The 11,593-nt window shown below is 30.8% G+C and overlaps 2 protein-coding genes across 5 annotated transcripts in view; one reads left to right on the forward strand and one right to left on the reverse strand.

The window, feature by feature from the left end:
• Positions 1 to 5,225, reverse strand: part of LOC127153676 (lisH domain-containing protein ARMC9) — a 48,731-nt gene extending 43,506 nt beyond the window's left edge. For all 4 annotated transcript variants that reach the window (XM_051094897.1, XM_051094896.1, XM_051094895.1 and 1 more), the window contains exons 1-6: positions 5,079 to 5,225; positions 4,617 to 4,702; positions 4,405 to 4,530; positions 1,997 to 2,167; positions 1,590 to 1,745; positions 1,281 to 1,373 (exon numbers count right to left, since the gene is read on the reverse strand). In XM_051094897.1, coding sequence (XP_050950854.1) covers positions 1,281 to 1,373; positions 1,590 to 1,745; positions 1,997 to 2,167; positions 4,405 to 4,530; positions 4,617 to 4,691 — 621 coding nt within the window. In that variant the 5' untranslated portion in view covers positions 4,692 to 4,702; positions 5,079 to 5,225. The remainder of the gene's footprint in view (positions 1 to 1,280; positions 1,374 to 1,589; positions 1,746 to 1,996; positions 2,168 to 4,404; positions 4,531 to 4,616; positions 4,703 to 5,078) is intronic.
• A 525-nt stretch (positions 5,226 to 5,750) lies between these two features.
• polr2h (RNA polymerase II, I and III subunit H) lies at positions 5,751 to 10,847 on the forward strand. The gene is made up of 6 exons (XM_051094899.1): positions 5,751 to 5,906; positions 6,066 to 6,206; positions 8,537 to 8,620; positions 8,707 to 8,800; positions 9,010 to 9,093; positions 9,967 to 10,847. The coding sequence occupies exons 2-6, from the start codon at positions 6,134 to 6,136 to the stop codon at positions 10,082 to 10,084; spliced, it is 453 nt and encodes a 150-aa protein (XP_050950856.1). The 5' UTR covers positions 5,751 to 5,906; positions 6,066 to 6,133; the 3' UTR covers positions 10,085 to 10,847.
• The last annotated feature ends 746 nt before the right edge of the window (positions 10,848 to 11,593 follow it).

Here is an 11,593-nt window from a genome sequence, read left to right on the forward strand (position 1 = left end):
GCAGAACATATTTGCTCTGCTTCTCTGGAAATCTCAATCAGGATTCTTTTATAAATAGATTTATTTGAAATAGAATCCTTTTGTAGCATTATAAATGTATTTACTCAAGTTACTCATTTACTAAATCAATTTAATGGATCTTTAAAAAGGTATTTTCTATACAAACACTATACAAAAACATTAAATATTCTAATAATTTAACATAATATATGTATTTTATGAAACTTCCAAAACATTTCTTATTTTTTAATATTTATTTTATTATTAATATGTACTTTATAAGTGAGATGAATGCTATTAGACATACTAGTAAAGGTTTATTCTACAAGTCATCTTTTTTCATGTGCTTTATGTTTATTACCTCCATTATCTGACACTTTTATGTATTAAAGGCTGCTCTTTGGTTGACTTTTAAAACTTTGAAATGTATCTTTAATATGTTCACAAAAATTTTACCTTTACATGTCTGCCTTGACGGTTTTTTTTCTTTTTTTTTTTTTTTATACATGAATGTTTCTGCAATGAGATTAGAAACACAATAGTTCAATGAATCAATAAAATGTCATTATTTTCTTTGAGAAACCTTTTTACGATGGGACAAATTTAATTATTTCCCACAGAAATTGTAATCATGATTTAAAATGTGATTGATTCAGGGATTCAGGAGTAAAGTTGCAAACACAGGCTTATAGACTGGCTAAATATTAACATAACTATACATTTCATTGTCATTTCAGGTGTAAAATAAAGTGTGCATGATAAAATATTGTTGCATGTTCTCATTGGTTTGTTGGCATGTGGGTGATTTCACTGACAGCTTTCTTTGCGCATGATTCGATAAAAATGTGCATTTACATCCAGATCTCAACTGCTGAACACTGTTGCATATTTTCATGCTTCAAATTTTGAAATTGCACTGAAAACATTTATACTCTTTCATTTTTAAACATAAAGTATGATAAAAGTACATGATATTTGGTAACATGCTTAAGTAAAATTTCAGAGGATTATTGTTCCATTTTGTTTCCATTTCTTTTGTGTGTATATATGAAATTTGCATTTATAGTGTATATATTTATATAAAAACAATACTTTTTACTTTTTTGTATAATACAATAATTAAAGTGGTTTTATTTTAGATTTCATTACTATTTATCGCTTCCATTTTTTTTCATTTCTATTCATTACTTTTTTTTTTAATTATTTCTAAGAGTTTTACAGGCTTGTGATTTTAAAATTATGATATAAAAAATGCCTCACAATATGCACAAAAAGGATACATATAAAGTCAGAAGCCTTGGTGTGTTTGAAGCTTTCAGAGTCACTGACAGAAACTTCTCCAGCCTTTCCCTCAACTCTGGCATCCAGGAATCCTATGATCCCAAAAAAAAATGACAGCACATTAAAAACTTGTGCATACTCTCATACTCTTAGCATACAGAACAATATTGTTTTTCAATATGATACACCAATAAGAAAGTGCCTCCTAGTTATCATTTTCTAAGAACTATCCTCAGTTTTCAGAGATTTTTTGCAATGACTTTTAATCAGCTGGTGTTTTGGTGATTGTTAGTGGATGCATGTCACACCTGGAAAAGCTCTTGGAAGGACGGGTGTACTGTGGGATTGGGCACAAACGGCAGGGCATAGAATGGCAGGAATTCGGTTGTCTGACTCAGTGCTGCTCCTCTGGTTTCCAGATAGTGTTTGAAATGTGTAATCCTGCTGTCAAACTCTCCTTTATCCTGCATTATACAAATATATTTTCACATTTAACAAAAAATTATTTGCATCTTGACTGAAAGCTACTACCATGTTATTCAAATACTGATTCAAGTCATGTATTTGACTGAACGGGAGGTTTGCTTAAATATTTTGCTTTATGAGGACATCTGCTGGTCAAACAGAATATGTGCATTGTAGATTTGTATGTCTCTTTAGTTCATTTTAAATAAAAGTCATTTTATTATAATTTCCAACAGTAAAATGCACTTACGTGACTTCCTACAGGTGACTTCAGTGGGTATATTGTAAAATGAATCTGTAAGTAGAATTCCAGTTTCTGAGCTACTGGATCAAAATCTCGAATCTCTGAAGGAATATTTTTAGCCCACAGCTCAGAGAATACCTTATAGTCGCCATCATTAAAAGAGCTGAGAAAATCATCCTATTGGGGGAAGAAACAACAACAAAAAAAAGTCAAGTTGTGAGTTAACCTTTGTTTTTTGATTTTAAATCTTTTTTTTTTTTAATTATATTAAAAGTATGTACACTTTTTTTTAATTGCAAAAATAATACATACATTTATTGGAAATGCTTGGCATGATGTAATGACAGCACTATTAAGGACACAAAATTTGTGCTATAAAAATTATATAAATATATAAGTAGTACAGTATAATGTAAATCATATAAATATCAAGTAATTTATATATATATATATATATATATATAAAAACATTTTTGGTGCTTTTTCAGGTTTTTTACAATTATATTTAAAATCTGAAACACTGATATTTCTATGACTTTTATTTTGTTTAAAAAAAAAAAACAAACAAACAAAAAAAAAACACATTCTATTATTTACATCATAATATGCCACCAAAAAATTACACCATTTGTGTAAGGGACATTTCCACTGATATAACATGGCTAAATAACACCATTATTAGAGACACAATTTTATATATTTATATAATTTTATATATAAGATTTATTTAAATAATTAAAATAATTATATTATATTACATTACATTATACTATATTATATTATATTACAAAAACAAATTTAATTCATTAACATTTTTTCATTATTTTCAAAAATAATTACATAAGGGACACAACTATATATATATATATATAAATAATTAAAATAATTTATTATATTATATTATATTATATCATATTATATTATATTATATCATATTGTATTACAAAAACAAATTTAATTACTATTTTGCAAAATATTTTTTTTTTCATTATTTTCAAAAATAACTGTTTAATTTCTATCATGTTAAAATAACAATATTTAGAACAAAATCATGTTTTTGTGACACAGACAGTTTTTGTGTTTAGAGGTAAAATACATTATACATAATATACATAATTATATATTTTTTACGCATTTAATACATATTTAAAATGTACGCAAGTTATTATATGAAGATAATAGAATAAATAAAAAAAAAAAAAAAAATAGAATCAAAATTATTTGAATTAACAGAATTGTGATTTACAATGTGACTGGGGATTGAGGATTTAAATTACTTCTCATATTTTTTTTTTTATATTACAAGTAATAAAAAAAAAACCATTTCAGTTACTTTTTGCTTTTTTTAAAAAAAAAAAAAAAAAAGAAACACTGAGCAGTTTGGTAAAGAGCTTTTCTCTGATCATCATGTAAAAATTTGTGTTTTTTATTAAGATATTTATATATTATAAATTATATATAAATTATTCATACAATATTACGGATATTTAAACTATCTGAAAAAAATCTAAAATGCTTGGCATGATGGTAATAAGCAGTGCTGGGTATACTGATTTGGCATAAAAAATGTTCACATATAAATATCAAATTGATTAAAAATTTAATGTCTTATTAAAAATTGCAAAAGTTGTACATTTTGGAATTCCAGCTAAAACGCAAAAACAACATTACAAGTTAAATAAACTCTTGTTGTTATGTTTATAATAAGATTATAATAAAGCAAGCTAATCTGTTAAAAACAGATTCTGTGTTGTAAACATTGTAAATATAAAAATTTAATTGCTTAAAACTTTTTCCCCTGACTTTGTTATGGAAAAGTGCACGAGTTGTTACGATTTTAAAATAGAGCAATTCTGGCTTTAACACTAATAAATGTAAACATTTTGTTAATATTTTTTATACTAGAATTATATCAAAGCAAGCTGATCTATTAAAACACACCGCAAACTGGCATTTGTGACCCTGGACCACAAAACCAGTCTTAGTAGCAATAATCAAAAATACATTGTATGGGTCAAAATTATAGATTTTTTTTTTTTATGCCAAAAATCGTTAGGAAAGTAAAGATTGTGTTCCATGAAGCTATTCTGTAAATGTCCTACTGTAAATATATCAAAACTTAATTTTTGATTAGTAATATGCATTGCAAAGAACTTAATTTGGACAACTTTAAAGGCGATTTTCTCAATATTTTGAATTTTTTGCACCCTCAGATGCCATATACTGAAATAGTTGTATCTCGGCCAAATATTGTCCTATCCTAACAAACCATACATCGATGGAAAACTTATGTATTCAGCTTTCAGATGATGTATGAAGCTCAATTTTGAAAAATTGACATTATGACTGGTTTTGTGGTCCAGGGTCACATTTCATGTTAGTTTGGAATAAATGAGATCAGAAAGCAGTCTCACGTGAACGCCGATGATTTTGGAGTCTCGCCGTGAGTGTCCTGCACTTTTGAGGGCAGGTTTTCCCTTGCGTTTGACCTCCTTTTCAAACACTCTCGCCGTCTCTTCAAACTCAGCAAACTTCAGATACTGCAAATCGTCACATTATTTGTCACTGCATGTCTATATTTGTGAAATATTATTTCAATAACATAATAAAAGCCGTGTAAGCCCACCTCGTTGATCATTGACAGCAGATCACTTTCACTTGCCAGATCCTCACCCATCTTTTGAGATTTTCTGGAGCTCATTGATCCACAATCTAAGAAAAAACAGATTCATTTTAATACTGAGAATACTTAATCAGATCTCAAGATACAGATGTCATTGCTAAATACTAAATATAATTTGTTAAACGCATTTTGGCTCACTAGGCTGCATAGTATTCCTGAAGAAATCGACACAAACCAACAAAACATAATTTGCTTTACAAATAAGTCACCTGAGAGGCGTCTTCCTTCAGCTCGATGGCAAAACAAACTTTAATAAGCTAAACCGACATAAATATGCTGCTGAAAACACTACACGTATGTATTTGTAAACAATAATGTGCTGTAAACAATAAACACATAAACACAGTTCCGTTAGCTGTCGTGCTCGATAGTTTGTAACAGTCTAAATAAGGCAACAGAACTCACCTCACGAACAATATTTCACGTACAGCCGTCGCTGAACATATCCGATGTGTTTTATGTCAAATCCGTACAGATATATATGATATTAAAGACGATTTCTGGAGGATTAACAACAGCTGTTTGGCTAACGGTGATGGTAACCATGAGGAAGACGCTTTCTCCTAGCAACCGCAACGGAAGCGCCGGTTGCCGGATATATGTGTCGTAAAGGTTTTGTAGTTTTACGCGAGGTTAAATGTAGTCGTTTGGATTTTTGACATGAGAGTTGCAAAAAGTCAAATTATTGGTTTGTTTCTTGGAGTATTAGATTATTATAATCATAAATTGAATTCTTTTTCATTATTTTTTGTCTTTCAAATCTTCCCAAACGTTGAAAGCAAAGAACACACTAGATTGTATTAATCAGTTTTATTATTATTATTACTATTGTTTACAGTTATTTATTATATTTTTCTATTAATGTTAATACTTTCGTTTTGTAATCTTATGATTACTCAAAAATCCGATTAAAGCCGAATATAATATTTTTAGTTTACATATGCAGGTAAAACAGGTAAACACAACATGAGCAGAAATATTTTACAGTTTTAAAATGAAAATTGTTAATACATTTAACTTAAATAAATACAGAAAAGGCAACGTTTCACAGTCGTAAACGCTGAGCCATGACCCGGATGCAGTAGTAAGTCACGTGGCCAGAGGTGAAGCACATTGTTTCGCGGCATGTTTCGTATTTGTGTTGAATGAGAAGAAAGTTGTTGTTTATTTTTTCACAGTTGTTATTCCCTATTTTTAACTGGGACGGTCTTAAGCGCATTATATCTGGAGAAGGTATGTTATATTTGCAGAAAGCGTTCATTTAAACCGCGATGTGCTGTATGTGATACTAACAGGAGTGTTTAGTGTGGGGCTTCATGGGACATTGACACAACATTTATAATGTTTTTAAAGCTGAACAGAGTTTAATATGAAATATGAATGACTTTTTAGGTTTTTACCAGGATAATACATCACCATTTGAGGACTTTTTCCATTTAAAGTTCAGTTTGTGTGCGTAAATGGCTGGAATTCTGTTTGAGGATATCTTTGATGTGAAGGATATTGATCCAGATGGGAAAAAGTTTGACAGAGGTGAGATGATTTTAGTAAATAATGGGTTTTATGTTTACATATATATATATATATATATATATATATATATATATATATATATTTATATATTTGTTGATTTATTATTGCCATTTATCTTTTTTTTTCAGTGTAGATTGTTAAAATACTATTTGCGTAATAACATATTAACATTAAAAACATGCATTAATAAAATGCATTAATAGATACAAGTAAAGTAAGTCTGAATGAATTAACCTTTTACTTAATTTTATTTTTATTTTTTTATTTTTAACTTTCTTTTATTGTAAATGCTAATAAATACTTAATAAAGACAATATATTTAAAATATATTTTTTCATTTATTTTTGTGTATTGTTTTGCACATCAGAGTATTAAGAATAAATGTTCTAAACTTGCTTTTATTTTAATTCATTTATTTAATATTACTCATTTGTGATTTTTTTTTTTTTTTTTTTTTTTATTATAAACACTTTATAAAGTATTGTAAATACTGCTTTAATAAGAAATATTTAAAAAATACTATTGATTATCATTTAAAGTAGAATATACACTGACCAAAATTATAAATGCAAGACTTTTGTTTTTGCGCCCATTTTTCATCAGCTGAACTCAAAGTTCTAAGACTTTTTCTATGTACACAAAAGGCCTATTTCTCTCAAATATTGTTCACAAATCTGTCTAAATCTGTGTTAGTGAGCACTTTTCCTTTGCCGAAATAATCCATCCACCTCACAGGTGTGGCATATCAAGATGCTGATTAGACAGCATGATTACTGCACAGGTGTGCCTTAGGATGGCCACAATAAAAGGCCACTCTAAAATGTGCAGTTTTATCACACAGCACAATGCCACAGATGTCACACGTTTTGAGAGAACGTGCAATTGGCATGCTGACTGCAGGAATGTCCACCAGAGCTGTTGCCCGTGAATTGAATGTTCATTTCTCTACCATAAGCCGTCTCCAAAGGCATTTCAGAGAATTTGGTTCACGACTACAGACCACGTGTAACCACACCAGCCCAGGACCTCCACATCCAGCATCTTCACCTCCAAGATCATCTGAGATCAGCCACCCGGACAGCTGCTGCAACAATCAGTTTGCATAACCAAAGAATTTCTGCACAAACTGTCAGAAACTGTCTCAGGGAAGCTCATCTGCATGCTCGTCATCGTCATCGGGGTCTTGGCCTGACTGCTGTTTGTCATAACCAGCTTGAGTGGGCAAATGTCCACATTCAATGGCGTCTGGCACTTTGGAGAGGTGTTTTCTTCATGGATGAATCCAGTTTTCACTGCACAGGGCAGATGGCAGACAGCGTGTATGGCGTCGTGTGGGTGAGCGGTTTGCTGATGTCAACTTTGTGGATCGAGTGGCATATGGTCGCGGTGGGGTTATGGTATGGGCAGGCGTATGTTATGGACAACGAACACAAACACAATACAAGCATTTTACGGATGGCATTTTGAATGCAGAGAGATACCTTGACAAGATCCTGAGGATCATTCATCCACAAGATCATTCATCCACGACCATCACCTCATGTTGCAGCATGATAATGCACGGCCCCATGTTGCAAGGATCCGTACACAATTCCTGGAAGCTGAAAACATCCCAGTTCTTGGATGGCCAGCATACTCACTGGACATGTTACCCATTGAGCATGTTTGGGATGCTCTGGATCGGTGTATATGACAGTGTGTTCCAGTTCCTGCCAATATCCAGCAACTTCGCACAGCCATTGAAGAGGAGTGGACCAACATTCCACAGGCCACAATCAACAACCTGATCAACTCTATGTGAAGGAGATGTGTTGCACTGTGTGAGGCAAATGGTGGTCACACCAGATACTGGTTTTTGAACCCTCCCCGGACCCCCAATACAGTAAAACTGCACATTTTAGAGTGTCCTTTTATTGTGTCCAGCCTAAGGCACACCTGTGCAATAATCATGCTGACTAATCAGCATCTTGATATGCCACACCTGTGAGGTGGATGGATTATCTTGGCAAAGGAGAAGTGCTCACTAACACAGATTTAGACATATTTGTGAACAATATTTGAGAGAAACAGAAAAAGTCTTAGATCTTTGAGTTCAGTTAATGAAAAATGGGGGCAAAAACAAAAGTGATGTGTTTTATAATTTTGGTCAATGTACATAATAAAGAAGTATTTACTTTAAAAAAAAATAAATAATAATAAAATGATAACTTACTGTATGGTCCTGCTGTAACCACTGTTTAGTCAAAGTCATTCTTTCCTTATTAGTCATTATACTTTGTATTAAAAATCAATATCATGAATGGTAAAAGTATTTGTTTTGTTGTTATCAGTATCTCGTCTTCACTGTGAAAGTGAGTCTTTCAAAATGGACCTGATCCTTGATGTGAACATCCAGATTTATCCTGTTGATCTCGGTAAGTGATGGTTTTGCTCTTCAGTCGTGTTGTTGGTTGTTGTTTTGATATGTTATCATAATCATGATGATGTATCGTTCTGTCAGGTGACAAGTTCAGACTGGTGATCGCCAGCACGCTGTATGAGGACGGGACGCCAGATGATGGCGAGTATAACCCTCAGGATGACAGACCGTCCAGGTAACACGCCTGTGTTGTGTATTTTTTTTAAAAATGTAAGAGAGTTTTGGTTTCACAAAAATATGAAGCAGCACGGCTGTTTTTAGCATGGGCTATTGAGCTGAAAATTCAGCTTTGATCACAGAAATAAATTACAGTTTACCATATATTCACATAGAAAACAGCTATCTGAAATTGTAATGTGTGGTTTTCATTGTTCTTCATTTTAGGGCTGATCAGTTTGATTATGTCATGTATGGAAAGGTTTATAGGATTGAAGGAGATGAAACCTCAACAGAAGCAGCAACACGACTGTGAGTTTCTTTTCTTTTTTTATTTATTTGCTTGCTTTAACATTTCAAAATACATGCAAATTTGACATTAAAATTATATTCAAAAAAAAAAAATGTAATCTTTTTAAATTTAGTTTTCTCCAATATTGATTAAAGTACTATTTACATAATAACATGAAGTAAAATTAGTTCAGAAAAATTAAAAATAACTTTAAATAAATATTTAGCAATGTGTTTTTATTTTTTATGTAAATAATATTTTGATAGCACTGTCAAACAGTTAATTGGGATTAATCACATCCGAAATAAGTGTATATTATACTGTGTATATTTATTATGTGTATATATAAATACACACACATACAGTATATATGAAAAAAAAACAAAAAAAAACATGCATTTATACGTATACGTATTAATCACATCCAAAATAAGTATATTATATTAAATGTATTTAATATATAAACATGACATTTTTCTTAAATATATTCATGCGTGTGTGTATTTATATATACATAATAAATAAACAGTACACACATATTATATAAACAAAAACTTTTTTTTTTGGATGCGATTAATCATTTGACAGCGCATAACTGTATGGTCCTGCTGAATCCATAACTGCATATTTAAAAAAAAAAAAAAAAAAAAAAAAAAAAAAAAAAAATAAACATTTGACATATTAAAATCTAACATTTTGCTTAGAAATATCAGGGAATTTTAAAGATGTGATTTTCAGATGTGGAAAAAGTGATTGAAATTAATCAAATCTAAAGTCATGGGAGTTTCTGTATTTCTACGTGAATTTTAAATGCATTTTCTGCCTATAAAATGATTAATTTTCTAATATAATCACTGTTTCTGAATGATTTGTGCATATGTGTCTCCGCCCAGATCGGCGTATGTGTCTTATGGAGGTTTGCTAATGCGACTTCAAGGAGATGCTAACAATCTGCATGGGTTTGAAGTGGACTCCAGAGTCTATCTACTGATGAAGAAACTTGCTTTCTAATTGTGTCTCACTTCTGAGGACTGAGAAAACGCATTCATTTTTATTATTATTATTACCTTCTTCTTTCTTCTTCTTTCCCTTGAAAAACTGGTATTGCTAATCATTTCTGGAAGCTGTGACCCATGGTACATTACATAAAAACAAATTATATATACGTGGTTATATATTGAAATCCTACAACTGCAGTGTTTTGTCATTGCGTCTAGTGCACATGCACTACATTAGCTTAACGCATTAACTGAATCCCTGTTAAATCACAGTAATGACATCCAAGAATATTTTGTATGCTTATTTTCTTTTAAACCATTTATCAGTAAATGAGAAGTTATGTTTATAAGCTCTGGAGGCATTTCTTAAGTGTGAAATACTCTAGATACACTCCTCACATGAGGAGGAGCTAGTAATTTAGGCGTGGGGAAAGGGCTGTGTGAGTTTTTGGCAAACACAAAAGAAACCGGTTAAGCAAAAACAGCAAAGATTGCATCCCGACACAAGTGGAAATCCAGTTTAATTCGATTTAAACTACATGAACGCAGCAGTGTGTGCAACAGCGTTTGCAGTGTGAGGACTGTAATGGAAATCACAAGACAACTGCACAAGTGTGCAGTCATTTGAGGGGTCTGAATATAATATTTAACCCCTGATTATCTCTATAGTGTCGCATATGAGAGAATTTCACATTATAATTCAAAATGTTGGCACTTTTCCTTGAATAAGAAGCAACAACAGAGGGCTTGAAACTAATTTTTACACCTTTTTTAGGTTAGTGGTCAGTAAAAGATACTGATGAAACCCTGTTTCCACCACTGAATAAAAAAATAAGGGTAATTGTGACTTTTTGTCTCATTATTCTGCCTTTTCCCCCTCAGAAATGGACTTTATAACACACAGTTGTAAGTTTGTATCCCATAATTATGAGAGAAAAAGTTAAGTGCAAGATGTCAATTTGAAATTGTCAGGACAAAAAGTGATATAAAAATATACTTCTTTACAAAAAAAAAAAAAAAAAATTATTTAGTGGTGGAAACGGTCTTCTGTAGATACTTGATCATCATTAAATGTTGAAATCCCATTTGAAATCCCATTTTAAACCCCATTATCTGTCATTTTCCAGCAATAAATACACACACAATTGTAACTATCATTGTAAAACAAAGTATACACGACCGGTCAAATGTTTTTGAATTTTTTATTTTTATTTTTTAAAGAAGTCTCTACTGCTCACGAAGCCTGCATTTGTTTGAACCAAAATACAGCAAAAACGTTAAAATTCTGAAATATTTTTACTATTTAAAATAACTGTTTTCTATTTGAATATATTTTAAAATGTAATTTATTCCTGTGATCAAAGCTGAATTTTAGCACCATTACTCCAGTCACATGATCCTTTAGAAATCATTCTAATATGCTGATTTGCTGCTCAAAAACATTAATATTATGAATAATAATAACAATAATAATGATAATAATAAGTATTATTATTATTATTATTATTGTTATTATTATTAT

Source organism: Labeo rohita, chromosome 22 (genome assembly GCF_022985175.1).
Source record: "Labeo rohita strain BAU-BD-2019 chromosome 22, IGBB_LRoh.1.0, whole genome shotgun sequence".
Classification (NCBI taxonomy): Eukaryota; Metazoa; Chordata; class Actinopteri; order Cypriniformes; family Cyprinidae; genus Labeo; species Labeo rohita.

What these genes read in the sequence shown, in the direction of transcription:
- polr2h (XM_051094899.1), top strand. Translation starts at nt 6,134, where the DNA reads ATGGCTGGAATTCTGTTTGAGGATATCTTTGATGTGAAGGATATTGAT. An exon ending in CAGGATGACAGACCGTCCAG is followed by an intron (nt 8,801 to 9,009) that starts GTAACACGCCTG and finishes TCTTCATTTTAG; the next exon opens with GGCTGATCAGTTTGATTATG. An exon ending in ACAGAAGCAGCAACACGACT is followed by an intron (nt 9,094 to 9,966) that starts GTGAGTTTCTTT and finishes GTCTCCGCCCAG; the next exon opens with ATCGGCGTATGTGTCTTATG.